The sequence below is a fragment of the Schistosoma mansoni genome, chromosome W (genome assembly GCF_000237925.1).
Source record: "Schistosoma mansoni strain Puerto Rico chromosome W, complete genome".
Lineage (NCBI taxonomy): Eukaryota > Metazoa > Platyhelminthes > Trematoda > Strigeidida > Schistosomatidae > Schistosoma > Schistosoma mansoni.
Genome location: NC_031502.1, coordinates 18,042,230 through 18,066,689, shown reverse-complemented (window position 1 = coordinate 18,066,689; position 24,460 = coordinate 18,042,230). Strand labels below are relative to the sequence as shown.

General features: G+C 36.5%; 1 protein-coding gene across 1 annotated transcript in view; it reads right to left on the bottom strand.

Moving 5' to 3' along the window:
• The window catches only part of Smp_174210.1 (uncharacterized protein), a gene marked incomplete at its 5' end in the record, with an annotated part of 47,315 nt that overhangs the window by 17,560 nt on the left and 5,295 nt on the right, over nucleotides 1-24,460 (bottom strand). The window contains one exon of the mRNA XM_018788838.1: nucleotides 14,090-14,206. Within this exon, the coding sequence (XP_018654341.1) occupies nucleotides 14,090-14,206 (117 nt within the window). The remainder of the gene's footprint in view (nucleotides 1-14,089; nucleotides 14,207-24,460) is intronic.

Genomic DNA, 24,460 nt, shown 5'->3' with positions numbered 1-24,460 from the left:
TTACTGAGCGTCTTCAGCATGGTATGTCCGGGGAAACTGATGAGGTCAACATCAATGTCAAGGACTTACACAACTATTTATTTTGGGAAGTTATTTACAGCCACATACTTACTTCGGAAAATAATCTTAAGCCACACTTCGCATGTGTTCTCTTAGCTTTCAATCCTAACGGTCTTTAATAGCAGATTCATGTTCTTGCAAATGGGAATATACTAATACATTACCATCAGCTTAGGATACTCAGTAGTGTTTCTGTTATTCTCCGATGTTTTTGTGGCCGTAATAGATTTTTATTTGCCTGGCCTGAAGGTATGTCTGAGTGCATTCACTCGAGTTGGTTTGTTTTTCTGACTATATGCTGAAGGAATACCGTACCTTTTTTGTTAGCATCATCATATTTTGCCAAGTTTAATAATAGTGTAGACCATCAATGTTGATGATCTATGTCGAATGATTGGAGGCCTACTCGAGTTAGACGGGAACTGTGTAACGAACAAGTTAACTTCGAAGTCACACCTCGCGACCAGCACCTTACGTGGATTGCCCCGTCGAAGTGTCAAGGGACCATGGATGCTCTGAAGACTGTACAACACGAAGGACGTTATTACAGGAATGTACTAGTTAAAGTAGATGCAAACGAAAGTAGAACCACTGCCGCATGGGCCATCCCATAGCGTATGATTAACTGATGCGCGTTGATTGTCCTTGACCCTGACGGGGATCGATGATCTGTTCGATATTTAATGATCGAACTACCGTATGATTTGGCTAGGGTTCAGTGACATTTCACTGGCCCTACAATAGCTTACCAGCAACTGGACAACTGAACGTCATTGCCTGGCTCAAGAGGCAGAGTTCGTGACCCATTTGCGTGTTTTGTCAATGATGTAGAAAGCGATTTCCTACAGGTACAACTCTAAGCTGTTCTCTTGACTATCGAGCACAGAGTCTTGGTTTCGCCAAATCAGAACAAGTAAGCTATTTAGCCTAATAAAATTTATTTGTTTCTAAAACGCAAATTAACAACGCTACCATACAAATAAAGAGTAAAGTCTATTACATTGGGAAAAGGAGAGACACAAATAACATACCAAACATTAACTAGATGATAAGAAAAATGAGCCAACAGGGCGAATATTGTTTTATAATGAACATAGAATTGAGATCGGTGGATAAACAAGACGTAGTCATACAAGGTCAACGAAATTTATTGTGATGGTGAGTGTTTCACTTTATCTCTGGTGGGTCCGTTTATCAGTCACACTTTATAATTACTAAGGCATTTCTCTAGTGAGCTTGGGTTTCTTTATGTAGAAACCACAGTACCTGGATACCAGGGAAAGATAATCCACTTTAGGTGTTAACTGTGTGATTTAACTTCGACTCTAACTATAATACGTACAGTTGTGCTGATGTTGTTATACCTGCATTAACTTATTATTTAGAGAATCCTTATAAAATCATTTTGAATGCTTTTAAATAACATGCTGACGTTACGATGGATCTTGTGATTGAGCATTTGTATATACATTAAAATTTTGAAGCATTCGAGGATTACATAGAAAGGTTCAAAATCTGTTGCATTGTAATGAAAAAGAACACCAGTGGGAATAATCGAATGTATTTGAACTCAAAATTACAGAACGTCTTAGTTGGATCTAAGAATCATACAGTAAATACTTAATTTGCAAAATGTCAATCAGTTGTCTCAAACTTGACTGTTCCTTTTGAAATATCAGTCAATCGTCTCAGATTTCATTGTTCCTGCATTTTCGTGCCAAGTGCTTTCCGTTTCCGTTCTTTCTTTTTCTATATTCTATTGAAATAAATTATATTCCTGACTATCGCTGTGTACTACTTACGTAGCTCATTTTGCAGTGTGATATGGAAAGATGCTAGAAATGATAAAATCGTTACACATTTCCTTACATTCGTCGAAAACGATGGCTGCAGCTTACAAAAATTTAGCATTTCCAAATAAACCTACTTCGCTTCCCTACGAAACTCAAATAACTACTAGTGAATCATGTAAATTGTACAAACTTTGAGTGTCCTGAAAGCCTGAAATTTCTTAGAAGGATTCGTCAGAACAACCAGGTTGGAGAATCGATTATTGAATCGCAGAAGCAAGCCGTTAAGTGTAATCTTGGTAGTCTACTTCTTGTCTGCCTGCTTGATCGATTGATGGCAGGAATTATCATACTAAGTTTGGAAAGAAAGCTATTACAATCGTATAAGAGTTTTTTCAAGATGTAAGATGTGCATGTATTGATAACGATACAGTGGATGAAATTAACTTTCGGAACATCAAGAATTCTACTACATTACTTAGTTAATACAACCCGATTCATAATTAGTCGTATACTGGTAGGGGTCTAATTAACGGCAACTTCCGTTCTCGTGAAAATATCGGAGACAGTTTGTGGAAGAATTGAAAAGTTGTAAACAAAGATGAGCACAAAATTGGTAAATTTTTGTCATGATGAAAGGTTCACTCACGTAACTCATATGCGTTTCGTCATGCTATATGATTCAGGTGTGTTGAAACGGGACACATCACGCCAGTTTGTAACGCTAATGTTCATTTTGCCACCAGGGATGATAAACCCTGAAGTTCAGATTTTATTTGTATACCTAACTTGGTTCATCCCATGACCTAACTGGTGACACAAGCAGTATAGAGTTTATTATTCAATTCAAGGACTCAAAATCTTCACATTCAAATGTTGTAGTACTGTGGCGGTTGTACTTTGCCAAGCCCATATGAGTTATTCTGGCTTTCGGATAGACCAATCTCTTCATTCTTCTCAAGCCACATTCTGAACTTGTCAATTATTCGCTTATTAACCCTGACATTTCACACGATCTTATACGTGTTAATTGCTCACCCTATTTATTGCGTGTCTGTCACTTATTTTTGTCTGGATATAAGTCCAAAGTCACGCTTAATGAAATCGAGTTGACTCACTCCGCTATACGCCACGTGATTACGTTTCTCTTCACTTCACTTCATTTCTCTGATTATTTTTATGAATCAACAGATGTACGAAATATACGCATTCCAAATGTATTTGGTTTATTTCACTTCGTTGCTCTGAAATATGAATTAAGTCTATAAAAATATAGTACGCTTGGTGGCATTTACATTTCGATAACACTCTGGACACCAGAGTCTCAGTATTTGGGATTATTTAACACCAACTGCTCATACGAAAAAGCTGTGAATAGCAAATTACAGATCATAGTTCTTCATATGTAATTTGTGATTTCTTAGTGAGTAAAGCGGGACTGTGAGAACTGAGTTTGAATAAGTTAAAAAGGCCCAAAGGGGAGTTGACTTTATTAGCTTCCAAAGAAGGTTCTGATCTTTACTAAGAGCTTTGGTAGCCGAGTTTGCTTAGTGTAGGGATGAGAATTCGACCATAGTACTTCAAGTGTAGGGTGATCCAGTCCTTTTTTAAAAAAACGATTCGTCATGGCCTTCGAGAGGTAGTACATAAGGTATCGAATGATTTGTTTGCAAAAAGAATGACTGAAATGATCCAGTCTTCAGCGTGTTGCTAAGAATGAGAGAGGTTATTGACCAAAAACCTCTTCAAACAACTTTTCTTCCTCAACAGGTGGGAGCTGTGTGTATCTCGTTTCAAAACAACGATAAAGACGAACAGGCTGCATCTGCGACTGCACTTTAGAGACATGAAGTCTCCTAACGCCGAAAAGTTTTCTGTCATAGAGAAACCCCAGACGGCACGGAACGGCATTACGGAACTGTGTCATACTCTGACATGTTACCTTTGTATTTGTAATGACCGTGAACGATCAAAACCCCCTCGTAGGAGTTCTTCACAATAACGGTCTATCTCTAGACCACGAGATACAGGTAATCCTGAATGGTGCTGGTATCATATTCAGCACGGAAAATCTCAAAATTGTGGAAAACACTGCGCTTTTGCGGACTCAAAACCGACCTACACAGAAAGCCATTCGGAAAACTTCCCAGCCGGCACGCGTTAACAGCAACCGTAGCCGGCGAACATAGTCGTCTGTTATACGTCAGGGATGTAATAACGGAAGTTCGCTACCTAGTCAAGTTAGCTTTCTTTCTGCAAATTCTAACGACCGGCTGCATGAATCTGTTTTAAACTTACAGGCGGCATACGGAAAGCCAATCGCCACATATGATAAAAGGTGCGTTCATCTTAACGTGGATTTTCGTTATTGCCGATGTTTTTATGCTAATTATTGGTATAGACCTCCTACAACACCACAATCCACTCATCGATACGGGCGAACAGAGGCTAATAGACGGAAACACTAATTTATCTGTTTGTGTAACTTCATTTTTCGGTTGTAGATTATCTCCAGTCACAACTAGGCATACAATAGACTCATTCTATCAACCACTACTAGATAAGCACTCTGGGATATACCAACCGCTATCGAAATTGCCGTGTGTAACTAGCAATGTTACATATCACGACTACAGGAACACCTGTGTTCTCGAAAGCACACCGACTGGCTCCCGAAAAGCTGAGGTTGGCTAAAAACGAACTCGACCACATGATAGAGTTAGGAATCATTCGACCATCAAACAGACCATGGTCATCTTCCTTGCACATAGTCCCTAAAAAGAACAGCAGCGATCAACGTCCAACTGGTGACTATAGACGTTTGAATGAAAAAACCATTCCCGACCGTTACTCGTTGCCTCACATTCACGACTTGATAGCTACCTTAAAAGGTACAACTGTCTTTTCAAAAATCAACTTGGTCAAAGCCTATAACCAAATCCTTATAGCTACTGACGATATTCCAAAAACACTATCATAACTTTTGCGAATGCATTTCGGCCCAAGAAATGCTGCCCAGACTTTCTAAAGATTCATCAATGACGTCTTTCGAGGTCTCAACTTCGCACATGAGTATGTTGATGACTGTCTGACAGCAAGTCCGAACAGAGAATCACATCTCCAGCATCTGTACATTGTGTTCGAACGACTTCAAAAGTATGGCATTACTGCAAACATTCAGAAATGCCAAATCGGAACCGACTCCTTAGACTTCCTAGGATACACTATTGATACTCAAGGCATCCGACCCCTTAGAAGCAAAGTGGCGGCCGTTCTGGATTACCCAGAGCCGACCGCCATTAAACAATTACACACATTTAACGTTCTTGTAGGTTTCTATAGACGGTTCATTCCGAAATGCGCGTCCCTTATGAAACTATTAACTGACCAACTTCGTTGAAATGCGAAATCCATCAATTCGGACGACACCGCACGAAAGGCATTCTCCACAATTAAGGAACTTATTGCAAAGGCAACCTTGCCAGTACATCAGGACACTGAAGCTCCCGTCAGTATCGCCGTAGACGCATCCGACTCAGCAATCGGAGGAGTCTTACAACGATGGGTTAACAACTCTTGACAACCTTTAGGATTTTTCTCGAGACGGTTGCTAGACGCGGAATCTAGGTACAGCACGTTCGGTAGGGAACTCCTAGCTATGTATTGTGCTGTACGGCATTTCCAACATTCCATCGAAGGAAGAGAGTTCACGCTTTTTACCGATCATAAACCTCTACCTTCTCTTTAAGTTTATCTTCAGGCAAGCACTCACGCCGAGAGTCTCGACAACTGGACTACATTTCGCAGTTTACTTCAGATATACAACACATTTCTGGAGCAAACAATGTAGTCGCAGACGCTTTGTCTCGTATAAGTTCCTTGAACAGTTTCCAGGGAATCGAACTTCTTAAACTCGCTCAGCTTCAAAAAGAAGACACTGATCTTCAGCACGAGGTATCCTCGAAAACCCTAAAACTGCGTATTAAACAGATTGGAAGAGGTAAGGAAACCTTACTACGTGACACACAGGTAGGGATCGTCCAATCGTACCAAAATATTATCGACGCAACGTCTTCAATATGTTGCACAATCTTTCTCATCCAGGTGTTCGTGCATCAATCAAGCTCATAGCCGAAAGGTTTTGCTGGCCTGGTATGAATAAAGACGTGAGGGAATGGGTACGCTCTCGCGTAAGCTGCAAGAAGTTTAAGTTGAATAGACACAAGAAATGTCCCTTAGGCTCATTCAAAAATCCTGATGCTCGTTGCGACCGTGTTAATCTAGATTTGGTAGGACCTTTACCAGATTTAACTTGATACTTTTACCTTTCAACTTGTGTAAACCGTTTCACTCGATGGTCAGAAGCAGTACCTATTAAGAACATTACTGCTGAAACAGTGATCCGCGCCTTCGTCGAACAATGGGTAGCGAATTTCGGCTACCCTTCAACCATCACTACAGACTGCGGACGCCAGTTCGGATCTAGACTTTTCCGTTGTCTGACCACACTACTAGGAATCACTCGCTTCCGAACGACTGGCTACCACCCACAAGCAAACGGGTTGCTATAACGCTTCCACTGACAACTAAAAGCTTCTCTGTCAGCTGCAAAAGTTTCACAATGGACCGACGCTCTTCGACTCATCCTACTAGGTATTCGCAATGCAGTGAAAGTTGACATTGGATAGAATGCATCTCAACTCGTTTATGGAACGACACTTCGACTTCCAGGAGAATTTGAGGATCCTTCATCTACTTCAGCGAACATAGATCCAAACCCCAACAGTAGCAGGCTTACAAACTCAATGCGTTCAGTTAAACCTGCCTACACTCGACCGCAATCAATCAAACTGACTTGCGATAAAGTACACATGTCTTCGTACGTCGAGACTCACATCGACGACCCCTCGAATCAGCATACGAAGGACGACCATTGAACGTAAGACATCAGTTATTATTTCGCTTTGTCTCCAATTTCTTTAGTATTATATATAATAAATAGTTCAGTATACTTATACATTAATCCCAAAATAAATTTTTGGCTTATATGTGTACATTTAATTTCTTTCCCAAAAAACACTAAAAGAAACTTTAAAATGGCTTTTACGCTATCGCATGTGTAGGAATTTATTTACATTTTTCAGCCCACTTTGTGTCGTTACGCGCGTACGAGTGTATTTCGACATGCTCTTACATATTATTTTTTCTTTTCTAGGAAGGATGAAACAGACGATAAGAAGAGCGACAAAGTTTATGAATAACCGAAATTATCATTGCACTTTTTTCCCTTATTACGATGTTGTACTTCATGGCCCCTTATAGTAAGGAAAGATGGCCAAACGCTGCTAAACATAGCAAGCTATCAAAAAGAGTGTTTATCAACAACAAACTCCTTGGGTTTAAACTTCTGGTTGGCCACGTCGTAGGGTCATCACTACGCCACTAGGGAGGAAGTTGTCTGTAGCGGTAAATAAATCCACAAAATCAATAGCTCTGTAAGTGTTCGACATTGGATACCTACCACATTGGTTTTAATTCACTCAACTAGCTGAAGGTGCTCGTCATACGTCCGCACAGGATCACCAGTAGGAACACCGTGCTCAACGTTTCCTGCGATCACTAACCAGTTTAGATCAGTTAACTCTATCATTATAATGCAATCTTTTCTAGCCTCATATAGACATATATTTTCCATATAACTATATATATGAATGTACAGCTTAAGTAAATGATTTCGTCAAAAAGAAAATTTTCTTCGCAGAATTCCCTTTTTTTTATTCAATGACATTATCAGTTATTTTAATCAAGAAGTATTAGATGAGCACGAACGAACGTACTGTATTTAGAATTCAAAGTCAAGCAGTCATCAATACAAGTGAATCATTGGTTCATTCAAACACCACAGTCAGTCAATAAATTTTGTCACGACATAACAAGCTGATTCAAAGTTGAATAAAATAGAGAGGGAAGTAGATACATTTCTGCAGCAATATAGAAACGTCAAACATTCTGTAAAGAAAGCAACTTCAATTTGTTTAGAAGGAAGGATCCTTCGTTCGAGTGTGACGTATTTAGAGTCTATAAAAGTTACATATTATTATAAAAATGATCTTCCATAGCCACGAAGATCGTGATACGGAAAATCTAATATTTGAATCCCAGACATCAATGATTTATGTATACGCAATGGACATGTTGTTCAAATACATTACCAGGAATGAGGTGAATCTGATCAAATTTCTGTTGTTAGCTCCTATACTCATGAGTACATTCTAGATAGTACATAGTCTATATTCAATACACAGCCGGAAACACACTACAGACCTACGCAGATGCAAAGTCTATTACAGAAATCTGGACAACCACTTTAACTCATCTAGCTCTACCTGCCTTAAATTGAACTATTTCGGGAATTCTTAGCAAATCAATTTGAATACTTCTAATTATCGTAATCTGGCATTAATGACTAACTTCAATACTGTCAAGCAACCAGTCTTCATGTTTAGGTGTAATCGCACATTCCCAAGTTTACCCGTGAATACTATACAGCAAAGGAAAAAAAACTCTTAGCAATGCATATTGTTACTCTATATTAACCAAGCTATACATTGTCTTCCGACTTTCAGTCTAGCGTACACATACTGGTGAATTTGTTCATTCATGAAATGTGGGATTCTATATTGTAGCAATTTAGAAAATACAGTTTCCGAGCCTCTCGCTTGTCAGACAAAAGTACTCTGGAAACTGAAGCCATGACCGATTACTACATTTTGTTCATATGAGCATCCGAAAAGTTGGTATTTTAATAATCAGCACATCAGTTTCCATGACAAATTGGATGGACTATAGGAAAACGAAAACAGGCGGATGAGCTAAAAATCACCAATTCCGACGAGTTCATCTGAAAAAACCAACCTATAACGCACTAAACAATTCAAAGTGACCACAGAACGTTTATTGATTTGTTATTATTTATCCATTACTTAAAAACCTTAATAAACAATTTTGCTTTCAAGTAGTCTATACAAACTCCGAGATCCCAACAAAATATAACTTAGAACTACAAAACGAAGAAAAAAAAATCAAAGGCATCCCTGCAGATGACAGTAGAATATCAAGAACATGGACCTGCAACATCATTTGGAAGTTATTATCACTGGTACTGTTGGTCATTTCTTCCACGACACATAAGAATAAGAACTTTATCGAAGGAAAATAATCACAGTTGTCCTTTTTATCGTATCGTAGTTAGTTAATTATCAGTGCTATTAGATCGACTTGTCGAAGAACTTCATATCGGCAATTGAAATGAAACCAGTAATAAAGGAGTCAATTTACGGAACTTGTTGGACCAATTGGTTAATGACGGTGGTTCATGACTACTTAGCGAGAAACAATCTCAAGGTAATCCATAACTGACTACACAAAAACAGCTGGGAGGTTTAATGGTATTTTGAGTTGTTATGCACAATTATTCAATGAACAATTTCTGGACTAAGCTGTCATACATGCCCATATCACTAAGATCGAAGTAAATAAATATATAAATTAGTTACTTTTTTGTATTTAATTATTGCCAAACATGTTTACATATTTCAAATCAAGTGGCACATTTTTTAACAAACGTAGGTAGAAGATGAGATCAAAGCACGTGTCGGTAGTAAGTGGAATGAGTTCGTTATTTCCCCAGCTATCGACCGTTTTTGGTATTCATATCAAGTGTTATCCGACTTACAAAATTCATGACAGAAATTATAATAACATTATTATCCTGAGGATTATCAGTTCAAAAGAACTTCAGTCATCAATTAGTAAACAATGACGTATAGCAACTTTAAAAGCACAGTTCGAGTAAGAATCGCCTGAATCTTTGTTGATGCATCAATGTAGTGAGGACAAAAATTACTCGCTCGTTTCAATTTCTAGATTTATAGTTTGCTGTAAGAAAACGGCAAGCTTAATGAGAACAGATCAATCTATGAATACCACACTTGACAGGACTGTAGCACAATTCTCTGGAAATCAGAGGTGAAAAGATTTTAATGTTTTGGTTTTGTGTATGTGTTTACGTGAAGTAGCTCTGAATCCCCACAACCCAGAAAGAAAGTTTTTCAAAATTCGATTTCAGGTGTAGTATTGGAGTATTAAACGACTTTTATAACTTCAAAATGATAGTGAACAAATCAACAATAAGAATCACACCTAGTGAGTGTTCTTATTCTTAGTATTAGACAAAGATTTCTTCGGTTTGCGAATTAGTAACCCTAAAAGTAGAAAAAAGTGGAGATCTAGTTATTCAAGTAGACGATTGATCATTTCTTGGTGACGAAATAAGGACTGATTTGTCGTCCGTTCTGGTTCATTATTTCGCTACAAAATCGGGTAAGTTGTGACTGACTGGACCAGTGTTATTTGTTTGGAATGATTGGTTGATTTTTCAATGACAACGATATTTGGGATTGGGAAGAACATGAGCTATAGAAGTCTAAAATGCTAAGTAATGTTCACAACGGTGCTGCCCCCCAAAATAATTTAGCCTGAGACAACTGAGATTCGAACGATAATGTGTGAGATACCAGACAATTCACTGGTGCAAAGACCACTACCACATAATAATCAGTAATCTATAGTTCCTATGGAACTAACAGTGGACTGAGACCGTAAAAGGTAAGTGATTTTGTGAAATGTGGTGGATGAAATGTAATATCAACTTAAACGGAATAAAAAAGAGAACCAATACTCGGCGAACGTAAGTAAGACTAAACTATAAATAGTATTAATTTATCATGAATTACACTATACACAACTAACTTAAGCATGTGATATTTTTGTGTATTGACGACACAAAGATGTTTATTACCTAACTACCGGTTATGTTCTTTTAGCGAATGAAACACATGAAGATAAGAAGGGAAGTATAGGAATGGCCCCCGGTGAACTCAAGGAAGCTCTGAAATAGCTGTAGACATTCCACCCAATTATCTTGTGAAAGAACATCCCAGAATCTTGACGTGTACTCTCCAAATTGGACAAATGCTAAAAACCACTGAACGCAGATTAGAAGACTGTAATGATGAGTTTATTTTTACTAAAAACTATAAATACCTGAGTGTCTTGTACCATACTTGACACTGTTTAGAATAAGATTTAGTCTCACTAGTCTTCTGACTTGCGACTGGAAGGGTTCAAGCGTTCGAGTGCTCAAATTGTACGCAGCATAGAAATAAAAATATAAGTTCTAGATATAACAGGAAAAAATAAAAACGACTATAAACCAAGCTGAAAAACATCTCTGATATTACTCAGATAAGGCAAGTTATGCATAAGAAGCTGTAATGGAATATAGTATAACTTTCCTTTAACGACATTCAGAAGATGCTTAGCGTTACCATATATATACAAACATTGGGATTGGCTTCACAGGATAAATAAAACAAAGAAACTAAATGATAAAATATTAAATATGTAACAGACAAGAAATGTGTGTGGCATAAATCTCATCTTCGAAATGCAGTAGTACCGGATTACAGCGTTTATAATCATTTTTTGTTAATTCATCCCAGCAGAAAAAAATGTTAGAAATATACAGGAAAAAATTCCTCGAATAAAATATCATACTAGCAGCTGAAACATCACATTTAATTCACGACCGCATTGGCCAGCTTTACTCGCTACCTCTTTAGTACCCAACGCTGAACGAATTGTAAGTAAATGGGACAAGCATTCTTGACATTTTCGACGTCTACAAAATTAGATGAAAGGTTAAAACATTGGATAAGTGAACTTAAGAAGTTTAGTATCATGTGAACCGAAATCATAATTTTTTAATGAAAACTACTTCTGTTCAATGATTTTTACAGCTGAAATTATAAATCTAAGCCATAGAAAACTAAATTAAATAGTTGGACTACAGTAGAACACATTCGCTTGATTTGCTCAGTGAACAAAAATCTGAATGAAACAAGTGTGGTGCTAATATTTAGTAAAACTGTTTGATTAATGAGAAACTATACACTAGAAAGTTATGGGTGATGACATAATGATTGAGCTAGAATTAGTTGTCAATTGGTATACATTTTCACATGCATGAAGATATGAAAAAGAAATGAGATTTTAAGCAATAAGTACTCTGTGCTCAAAGAAATTAAATTTAAGAAACAAGAAATATAGAGAGTGATTAGTATACCGATTCATAAAGTTTCTATAATGAAATTAATTCCAAATACTCTTACTTAAATAAGTATACGTTTATGTGGTCGCTGTAAACCCATACTGTCATGTGAGAGCTACCTGACTACGCAAAGTGAAGAAGAGAATTGGAATTTGAATCTGCAACATATTAGTTAAGAAATGAATTTAGATAGTATAATAAGTAGACAAAGATTACCAGAACTATGTGATATATTAGCGCAATACATTTCGCACAATCTGACCACACATATACTTGTTAAGAACATTTATATATAAAAGGTCAACTAGATTTGAAATGGGGGGGGGGTTAGAGGAGACAAAGATAATAATAATAAAAAAGGGGTTTTTTGTGGAGATTTTAGTAATTTTATAGTTGAGATCATGAGTCAATTGAAGCTAGACCACTATAAAAAACTTGGAAGCACTGGACGACCGTTTCGTCCTACTGTGGGACTCCTCAGCAGTGCGCGTCCACGATACCGTCTCGCCAGATTCGAATCCAGGACGTATCAGTCTCGCTTAACCTCTAGACCACTGAGTCGGGATCCAACTGTGTTAATTTATAACTTCAACCAATGCACGACGATTTCTCAATCTCGGGGTTTGAATTTTCGTATGTCTAAGGCTTCAATAAACATTAGTATACGCCCTTTTACACTTTTATACAATACCACAAAAGCCGAGTTTAGATCAATCTTATGACCTGTTTCGATTATATGTTTGGCAATAGAGGATGATGGATGTTTATCCTCTAAGCTTATTGGGTCATTTGATTCTGTTTGGTTTTGCAACCGTCTTGGTACATGTTCACATCCTAATTTTCAGATCGCGATTGCTTCTCCCTATGTATGTGTGACCGCACACACATTTAATTAAATTGGTAAATACAGTGGGATGTGACAATCGTTTTCGTGTCTTTTAGGTTTGGGATGAAGCATGAACCCCGTTCTTTCTTTGATAATGACCTTTACTGCACAATACGTTTAGTTGATGACTAATTTAAGTCTTTGTTTCAATAAAGGGTTATTTGAATCACCTCAAAATGGTAAGGTGATGTAGACAGGCACTTTTCCTCCAAGGCTACAGTAGGTCTCACTGTACTATGCACTTTCTATCTATTTATGTGTTTAAGTGGATAGCCATTTCCCATTAATGTCTTGTTTAACAACCTGACATCATCTTCAGCGTCATTTGTGCAAATATGATCACGTCTGTTAAGTAGGCACTTTGTCAAACCACGTTTGCATTACACAGAGCAATAACTATAATAACTAAGGTATTGGCCTGTCCACGTTGGTTTTCTAAAAATGGATCGTTTGATTGGGCCATCTTCTCGTTTAGGAGAAGAACAATCAGCTTCCCTGAACCTTTGGAGCGACGCTAAAGTGACCTTGAGGACGTCCACCTACTTACCAGGGTTAAATGAGGGTTATAAAGCAATGTGAACAGTAAGGATTATGATTTACAATTAGTGGTTGGTGTTGGGAATTAAATTTGTGGTTTTTATCACCAACTGATATCAGCTAGAATGCCAAAACGCTATTTAAACAAATGGGTGAATGAATTTCGCACCGAAATGCGAAACACGTTAACCTAAATCTGATTGGTTCATCCATAAATTGTAGTCATGTCTAAATGGTTGTTTTTCTCTCCAAATGGGCGATTTAATGATAATAGCATGCAATAATATAACTGCGTTTATGCTGTTTCGTTGTATAGGTGAGACTGAACGAGTCAAAAGTTAAATATTGGGAAAAAAGTAGGCTGTGAGGAACTAAGAGGTTTGTTTAATCATGATTCCGAAACGTCCAATAGTGTGTGAACCCGACTTTTATGGCTTGATGTGAAATAGCTACAACATAAATATACATACAAATAAAATATATTATAATTTCTAGATAATATATAGCATTTGAAAGTATAAGTTCCAAACATAATTGAGCATAAATTCCTTTTAATTACCTACGAAACAGGTAATAAAACGCTATACACATTATAATACATATGACATGAATTGAAATAACCGTTAAAACCCAAAAATGCACAACCTTTCTTCTCGCATCAAGTCTACTCCAGGTGGAGTTGGGCCTTCGATAGTTTGGCGAATTACCGGGGCGAAATTTTTGATTATTACACGAACTATTTGACAAGTTGTTTCAACATGACTAAAACCCAAAAGTAAGTAAAAATAAGGTTAAAATCATACATGAAAATGTAAAGTGCTAGTTTAACCAAGTGGACGTTTGGAAATAAACGGTATAAACAAAGGATAGCAATAAGACAAGGTTTGATTAAGCAATAAAAGCTAAAACCTCATTTTATCAAATGGTCACAACATATAGTTGATCAACAGTCATCATTAAACATATTTGAATAATAGTTGTGATAACTGATGAACAAATTATCTCAGATACATCAGCCTACACTTAAAAACACTGTGGTTTGACAAGGTGTATTCACAAATGCTTGAAGCACTCTTTTATTCGTTGACAGAAGTGGTGGATAAAGAACAGATAGATTGGGGTTATTTTGACAACAGATTACCATCTAATTTATTCGAAATGAAGCTAACCATCGCTGAATTTGACTTGACTCAACCCAGGTAACTGAACATACATTCAATCTGTTAGTTGGATGGAAAGGATGTATAGCCAAATATTAGATATATATTCAAATAAATACTTAATGTGTTTGTTCTGCTACAAATATTTAGAACTATACTAATTAACTGCACAATTATAGATGAAATGCTTTGACAACAATTAACAAACGACAAAAATGATAAACTACCAGCTGTTGATCTACAACATGAAGTTATTTAATGTGCAGCTACAATAAATCATAAGTTTCTAGTATTACAATGAATAGATCAACAAATTGTACGTGATTCAAGTAGTGAAAAATGGAAAATTATGTTGTCTTTTTTTAAAAAAAAAGGATTGAAAGGTGATCATTACCACAATGGCCAAAAAGAGCAGAAGCCCAATAAAACTGTATTATATCCAATAGTCATACTACCAAATTCATAATTCTTTACAAACTGAAGTACAGACTAACAAAGCTTTATATTCTCAAACTAATTTCAACTAAAATAGAGTTGCCTTACGTATTTTGTAAATCGAAGGGTTTAAGAATTTAAAACTAGTTTATTCACTAGGTACTTGAGTATAAGGTACACTCCAGGTGTGAATGATAATGATACTAGCCAGTCGCCCAAACCTAGGTATGTGAAGTGAGGTTTGAACGTGTGACTTAGCAGCCGAAAACTTAACGCCTTAATTACTAAACCATAGCAGATATGATATGACTGAGTAAAAGGTAAATGAGATAGGCAAGTATTTCAAAAAGAGGAAGCGTTTCCATGTTCAGAGGCATCATTAGAAAAATAAGACTTACATTTATAAATTTTGTTGATTATTCTCAAACAACCAACACAATTATATCTGCTAATTTAGATGTATACAGTAATGAACAAGTTTCAATTACATGCTTTATTTTTCTTCGTGATCAGTAATGATGAAGAAAAGAAAAGACTGTTACTTTTAATAAAATGTTAAGTATTGTCCAGTTTACTCCAATTAGGGTACGCGCAAAAAGGGCGATTTAATAATACAATAAAATGACGTCACTAATATTATGTTAACCAATCTAATATAGCAGCGAGTCTTAAAGGATTGAACATTAATACAGGCAAGTGAATGAAAAATAATCAGCAAATTCTTTTGGAATGGTTTATTTTTGAATTGAGCACAGTGACAGAAAATGTAAAGATATGAAACTAAATTACGACCAGTTAATTGTAGTGAAGGTGTGTTTGTTCATAAAATGAATTGTTAGACTAGAGTTCGAAATAATACAGAATGCATTTGTTTTAATTGTATTTTGCTAGTAAATGACCCAGCAATTCATATTGCTTAGTATTCTTATACAATGGCAGTCGACAAGACCCCAAAATTAGAACACGTTGAACAGGAACGAAATTGTATTCAAAATAACAAGGGTAGGTGAGCGGCAATCACTGGTTTGAATAACGTTCATATATTCATAGTATATACATAAGAAGCTTCTAGATTTTTCTCCAATAATTTGCCAGGGCTGATTGGTTTAGAATTAGCCAATCAGCGCGCACCATCACGATCATGCACATAACATACCTTAATCTGGTTTATTTCCCGCTAACAGCATTAAGGACTACGAACTACATCCCGAGTTATATATTATTGATACCTTATAGGAATGGAACTAAAACACGTAAAAATTAACAAGAGAACTGATTTTTTGGTTGTCAATGGCTACATCTTCAGAAAAGAGAAAATGATTAGCAACAAATAGATTTCGAAAAGTATAGAATATCGTACGATGGAGTATGGGTCCTACTATCAATCCTCAATCATATACCGATGGAATATTCATTAACTATCACACCTGATTATGAAGATTCACCTTTATCAGAGTTTTGACGAGCACGTCGAAATGGGATATAAGGTTGCTTGTTCCATTCAGGCCAGATAATATGACGAAGACAACATCAAGCACCAAGTTATACGACAGATTAAAATTTTGCTTTGTAGATTCGGCGGTTAGTAGAATCAAAGTTGTATCGGTCTCAGATGTGTTAACTGGGTTTAGGAGTTTTAATGGGGTTACCATTCTACGTAGAGAATGAAGGAGAAACCATAGTATTTACAAATCCTCTTGAAGACATCTGGATCAAAGATCTACAAGAAGCAAGGCCGTTTCAAATCTTACTATAGATTTTTACAAGGCTAGCAATGAGGCAGAAGGGTAGCATACAGGCCTTAGCCAATTTATTGATTCCGGTAATCCGAATATATGTAAATTCATCTATGCTCTACAACAGGATGCATTTGAGTGAATTGGAAATCGAGAAGTACGTTGCAAGGGTCTAACAACAGCATTTAAAAGGGAGTACAAGGTGTTAGGAGCACGCCCAAAACTGCCTTAGGCAATTAAGGAAAGAAATTGGTACTTAAAAATTTACGTGAAATAAAGCAACGACGAAAACTGGTGCAGAATAATACGAATTCATTATATTTCGTTAGGCTCTCACAGCTGCTTACAACCTGTATTTTAAAACCAACGTTAATACAGATATTGACATACTTATACATAAAAGTGTGATTAATGATGAATATGAGGATCATGATGTAGCAAAGATTTCAATAGAGTTGATAGCCCATAAATCTAATTTTCATATCTAGATATGGACAGACAGACATAAGCAAAAAAAACCTGATGCAGAAGTGCGCCGGCTCAAGTTGCTACATATGATTAGCACGAAGTGAAACAAACGAAGTGTGTCCAAATAGTGTAGTAGCATTGGTAAAAAGCATGATTAAACATTGGGAATATGGTTTGACAAGACAGAATAGAGAAGTGTGTATGAAGGAAAAATGGGAGATTGATAAACCAGAAGATAAAGGTGAATCCACTTGGGCTATTTGGATCAGAACTATGCTACCCAAAGTCTCCAACCCCTTAGTCAAGCGTACCTCAACCAAGTAGTCTGATCCAACCCGTGTGGCTCAGTCCAACGGCCAATGTCTTTATAGACTGATGTCACATATTGGTCAGGCCACCCTCGGTTTTTTTCCAGTCTACTCTTACGTCAACCATCCTTCCGCATAGAGGTAGGCGGTGGGTAAGCATACATGTCCCCAACCACCTTAGTTGATAAACATTCATTATATAATCAATCAGTTTGCCATCCTTTCCTAGTACCGTGTATATAATCACAGTATTGTTAACTCGACGACCTCAGTACATACGAGCGATGGTTCGAAGGCACCTATGATCAAAAACCTGCAGCCTACGTATGCCTTCTACCTTTGTAAACCATGTTTCACCGTCATAAAACAGAACAAGGAGGACTGTCACACAGCGAATATAGACTCCTCGCTGACGTCTCAAGTTTGCAAACTGTGTTCTAAAAATTTAAAAATGTAAGTAACATTTACATCCGTACTACACTGATAAACTGCCTTTTTGATACTAAATCTTCATTTATTATAATTAGTCAGCTAATATACCAGTGTCACTAGTTTATTGTGTTATTAAATTGTCCTCTAGATCATTGTCATCACTAATATGAGCCTCTTTTCACTCGCACTTTTGCGTACACCCCCGAAAGTCCTGTTACGGCCGAAAGTAGGGAGAGTCCGCTCTCCCTCTCCAAATGCTCTCATATGGCCACGCGTATACAGCCTCTGTCAGGGAAGTCCTACTCACTGCCTTCTCATGGCATTACTGCTGTTTACGGAATTGAGAGGACGAAAAGCCAATGTTCGGCGCTTTAACCGGGTTGGTGGATGCGGAAAGTCCACCTAGGGGAGTTGGAATACTCTGATTCCAAACCAATGTTGCACATGGGCTCCAGTATCCTGAGGGATCAAATGGCGTATGAATCAATCGTTGGACATCGGCTACCATGGGACTGCATCTCCTTACGATGCTCCATTGCCTTGTGGATCAGACTTTCGGTCAAAGGCCCCGGGTGTGAACCCCTAAGAAAGCCACCTGCTTCGTTTTGGGCACCTGGTCAGTATCACATCCCTCACACAAATCAAATGAGATTTGTGCGGCGCATATCTATCTGGTGCCCCTTTGTACCAATATTTATGTGTTTAAATAAATAAATAAAGATACCTGGACAAGTATATCTATGTATTAATGTATAACAATCATATGTAACTTACGTGGTATATTTACTGTGAATTAACTCTACTAATTGAGGCAGTAGAAAGCTGACTAGATCCAAATTCCAATATTTGCTGCCGAAAAAAGGAAAAGAATAAACAAGTTGGTTGGAATAAAACCAATATTTTAAGAAATATATCAAGATAAAAACATTATAATAAAAATCATATTAAATAAGTGATAAAAGGTAGCACACGATTCAATATATATAATTCAAATTATTAATCGTAGGGACATATGTAGTGAACGAAGACCTGATAGGGATAACTGACTTATTATTTAATACAAAATTAGAGTGTCCTCATAAAATATGAAAACCATACAATGAATACATTATTTGCACATCTTCCTTCAGTTGTCCGTTACATGCTTCATGATTCTTTCCATTTTCTTGTTATTACAATTGTTGTCGGTTTGTCTTCCTGTTCTCCTTGATTCAATCTTCTGTTGTCAGGCATTTCACTTCTGATTGTGTTACAGACTACTTATACCTGTCAACATAAGTAGCAGACACCACGCATATGTAGGAATTTAATATCCAGATAATTTTTTGAAAGGGTACTAGAAAAGTCCACTTGTATGTATTTTTTAATGCAAGGAGTCAACATGAAATGCTTGGATTTATTATTTCACTTATCAATCAATAACTAGACAAAAGTGGTTTTCCGTCATAGTCGACTTAAGACTAGTGGGTGGCAGAAGGATGGGTAGAGACCATACATGTCACAGTCTAATCTCCGTTAAGTAGTTATCACCATCTCCTAAATGTAGCTATTATGAACAGAGATCTTAAATTAGCTCACCAGGAGGCCGGGGATGCAGTGGAGTGGAGTGTGGATTGGTAGGTAGAATCCAGTTGGTTTAAGATATCCTTTATGCAACTCTGTGACAAGATTTCTTCTGACTCCAGAAGAATGAATTGGTTTGTTCAGTTTTACGTTCGGTTGGGTAGTTGGACTACTATTTTTGACACTTGAAAGCTTTAAGTGTGGATCAACGCTGTACAGATCATTGAAGTGTAGGAGTGAACAGGTAGCACCACTAAGCGTAGATATAGTTGAAGTTCCCAGCCTAGTAGTGATACGGCATAAACAAGTTCAAATAAATCGAAAGTTCTCAGTCAAAATATAAGTTGTTGACTGTGGTTTCGAAAGTAGATGCACATAATAAACAGAGTTTTAAAGTAAATCTTGGGAACATTCCAGCTTCCAGAAACAGATAGTAGTGGGACACGTGTATTTCTACCTAAGTGATATATTCATGTGTTAATCATTAACGAACAACACAAGAAAAACTGACTACTTTCTAACTAAATGATTATAACTAAAATCTCCACAAACCCCCCTTCTGATAAGTGATTATCTTTAAATAACAACCATAAATGTAAAACTTAAAACAGTTAAACCGTAACAGAAATAAACACAAGTAAATGTAAAGTTGCGTACATAGATTCTGCAGTTTATATATATATATATATATATATATATATATATATATATATATATATATATATATATATATGCAACACCAAATTGAAGTAAGCCAACAGAAAATATAAGATTAGAAGATGAAATAATATTTACACAACAAATAACACACATATAAGGGAGAGTAAGTGACACTGTAACAGACAAAATACACGAAAATGATGTAGCATTTAGTAAATACCCTGATGGGCCAAAATAAATCCAGATGTTCACCTCTAATCCGTTCTCTGCGTGACAGGAGGAATATATCGTGTAATGACCTGAAACGCTATTTGGCTGCTTATGAACTAGTAATAAAAAGTTAAGTCATCTAACTAGTGATGTATAGTTTTAAGAGGTTGAAATAGTACGTCATCAGTCCAGTACATATCAAGTTACGAAAAGTAAATTAGAATAACTACGAAATCAAGGCATAAAAATAGGAAAACATAATTAGTGGTGAAGAATAGATTACTAAAACCTTAATTTACCAAGAATCTGGAATTTGTTTAAGGTCAAGAATTTTTAATAATTCATTACCTTAAACTTGCTTAAAGTTACCGACAACTTTATATTTATATGACGTTATTTTATAATGCCTTTCACACAGCTTGTAGTCGAATTCCAGCCCTTTACTCACATAAATAGCTGTTACGGAAATGTAAAATATCCCAACCATTTACGTTGTTATCAATGAAAATTTCCATCAAATGCTTCGCATCATATGCAACGAATAGTGACACAGTGCTTGCTCAACAACTTCATAGCACCCGAAATGAACTTTAGGAACAGGTAAGCTCCGACAGTACAACAAGAGTATTTAAGCCAATTATTAAAGGTAAAGATTTAACGAACAAAAATACAATACAATATTAACACAATACATATAAGCTATGATGTATCTAAGACACAGGTCAGCAAAAATTGATTCCATAGAAAACTGTATGACTAACCCATTACACTCCTAATCACAAACGCGCGCGCGCGCGAGAGCATAGGGTGAAAATTAAAAAGAATGTTTGTTCATATAGAAATACGGACGTCATGTGTTACGGAGTTACGTGTTAAGCAATATATCGCACACTCTGAAAAGAGATTCAGAGTGGTAAAATCCGATCAATATCCACAAGTTGGATAGATCAAACATAAATATCAACAGGTAATGAAAATAACTACTGATCCTATTATTATCTTATCTAATAAGAAAGTGAACAAGTAAAAAAATATCACTGCTGAATAACAAAATTAACTGCAAAACAATCATGACAATTACTGGGCTTGGCAAAGTGGATCAGATCACTCAAAGGATTGAAAAATTGTTCCCATTGCTTGCACTAGACTCCACCACATCAGAACAACTTCAGTTCATAAAGTCAAACAGCGAAAAAAGCTTGAAATTACCAACATAACTAGTAAGAATTAAGTTTATCAAAACTAATAAAGCAACTATTCCATGTATATAACTTTAAGATAATTAGTGAAACCAGTACAGGCTGTCCTCAAATAATTTTCCATTTAGTGGTATAATTGGATAATTTAATTTGATACTATACCATAACTGTTATAAAAATAGTATGCTATCTGAATAATTCTTTGCAATGGTAATTGGGATGGAATGAGTACGATTAGCGATGAATTTGTGAATGTTTCCATCAACATAAAGTAATAGGACTGACTTACAAAATTTACACGACAGAATAATTATTAACACACAGGGACAGTCATTACCAATACATGTCCGGAAAAACCAATTGACGACTCAAATCAGTACGTCTGCTGGTTGTCATCGTTACAAATTCCTTTGGTAGAGTCCCTCTAAACATGACTAGTAATCAGGTATCCAACATTCTGTTAATATAACTGAATAAAGATCAATATTTATGTGGATAATTTGGTTATTAACTCTTAGAAAATGACGATTAAAATAGCCTGAATTAGATTTCCCTAATGGATTTCAGAATAATACTTGACCAATTATTCGTAGCTTCATCAGAAAAGATAACCATAGGAAATTCAATTTTTCTTTTTTTTCTTACTTATAAAAGTCATCGCTTAATGAAAAAATTGTTATCGTAGGGGGGATTTTGTTGTTTTTTGTAAGAGTTGACCGCCAAAATAACAAATAAAGTGGTGATCGCCTGATGATTGTGGCTGAGTGGTAACTTATTATGAAATTGACATCAAAACACAGTCCTCAAAACTGAACAACAATAAAAAATACCGAATAAATGAACATTCAATTACAATCGCATTATGAGCATTAAATTAAGCAGAAAGAAACATTTGCCTATATATAGAAGCAGAAGACAAAATAATTACCATTATGGAAAGACAAACAAAAAATGTCCAGTAAATCTGAAATGATATTTCATAGCTAACGAATATTCAACGAATCCAGAATTTATTTATTTATTTCTTAAAGTTGGTATAAAATGTCATTACTTGTCGACAGAGCAAATTTTCTTTACGGTATGGACGGTAGTAACGTGTAAAGTACAAGCACTGTTGTTCCTCTCCCCACGTTGTCACAAAAGCGTTCCCATCACTTGAAGCGTTAAAGAGCGCCATTAGAACTTATGAAAGAGATGTGGAAAGGTAAATAAAAACATGTATTACAGTCTTTTGGAGCTTCCAAAACTATCTGTCATTAATCGAAGCAGCAAACTGGAATTTTCACCGATATGTGAGAGATCACTTATTGTCTGAAAAACACAAATGGTCAAATGCTTTTCGACCGGCAGCTATGTTTTTAGAACGAGGTAATACGAATTTTGTTGAGACATCGAATTCTGAAGCTGCATAAGCTGAACAAAAAAGCACCCGTGTTTAGGTCTATATTCAGTGTGCTGCTTCGGACTGGATATTAGATAGAAATACTCGTCTGAATGCCGTAGCAGAATAGTTATCGGTCAGGAGCCACAATTACGTCATCTCCAGGAAAGACTTAAACCAGCTGCATGGCGACTACTGAAACGGCACTTGCGTACTCATATGATTGCGGTTGTAATGTCAGAGGACTTGTTAAGGGCTGTTGATGCCACAGGCACCTACACAGTCTCCCGAAATCCCATCAATTGTTGGTGTGCTTTTTACATTGAAAACGGAATCCCATGTTGTCACATTTTGGCCTACTGTACATACAGTAATGTTGAAGTAAACACCGAATTAATTAGCGACAGATGGTTGCATTCGAGCAGCTACATCATCAGCATTGCGATAGACAATTATTTCCCTGTCCAAGCAGGACAAACGTCAAAAAATCGTTACACAGCTTAGTAAGGCGTATGTCCGATGAACAAAGTAGCGTTGTCTATAACTTCGCGCATCGGGTGCTTGACGGTAGAATACCTACATTGCCGTTGACCTTATCTGCAGCTACCGAGTTTTCGATCGACGCCTCGAGTTGTACAGACGTGACAATGTCCTTGATCCAACAGACCTCACTCACTAACCATCAAGATAACGTAGATTTGGATGCAATGTTAAGTACTGACGAGGAAGAAATACTTTCTATTAACTCAGAAGAGTTTACTGAACGAGATCATGATGATGACGAACGTGCCCATAATAACAGACACTGTGATATTTGCAATCTAGCTCAGCCGCCAAATGAAATTGCTTATGGACGTGCTTGGATTTTTTGTCCAAACAATGCTATGTTTCATTCGTTCTGTGTCTACGACCCATAAAAAGTATTCCATGGGTTCCACTGTGTGGCGCTAGTCAAGTGATTATTCCGGACAATCTGAACTTTAAAGAGATGAAGTAAAGGCCCTTTTCAGGGTCACCCACTATTTGATTTAAATTGTTTTGTTTCATTTCCTTATTTCTATGGCAAAGCTGAAGTCATGAAATTATCAAAAACTCATTCTACATTCCAATGATTTTTTACATAGTTACGGTAGACGAATGTACCGAGATCAGTTCACTAGTACAACAACATTATTTCCATAGGGAAGGTCAACTGAACAAACACTGATCAATTATCATAATGCCATAGTGATTAAGTTATCAAATCATTTGAGATTAATAATAATAATGTGATTTTAAAGCAATTAGTCCCTTTTATAAATTTCGATAGAACAATGAGAAGACGTAGTTGATCTGAAAAATGTGATGTATTTGCGCTATACATTTCGAACAATCTGGTCACACATATACTTGTCAAGGCATTTTTATATGAAAATTAATAAAGGTCAAACAAACAAATAAAAGTACAACTAAAATAACTAAGGG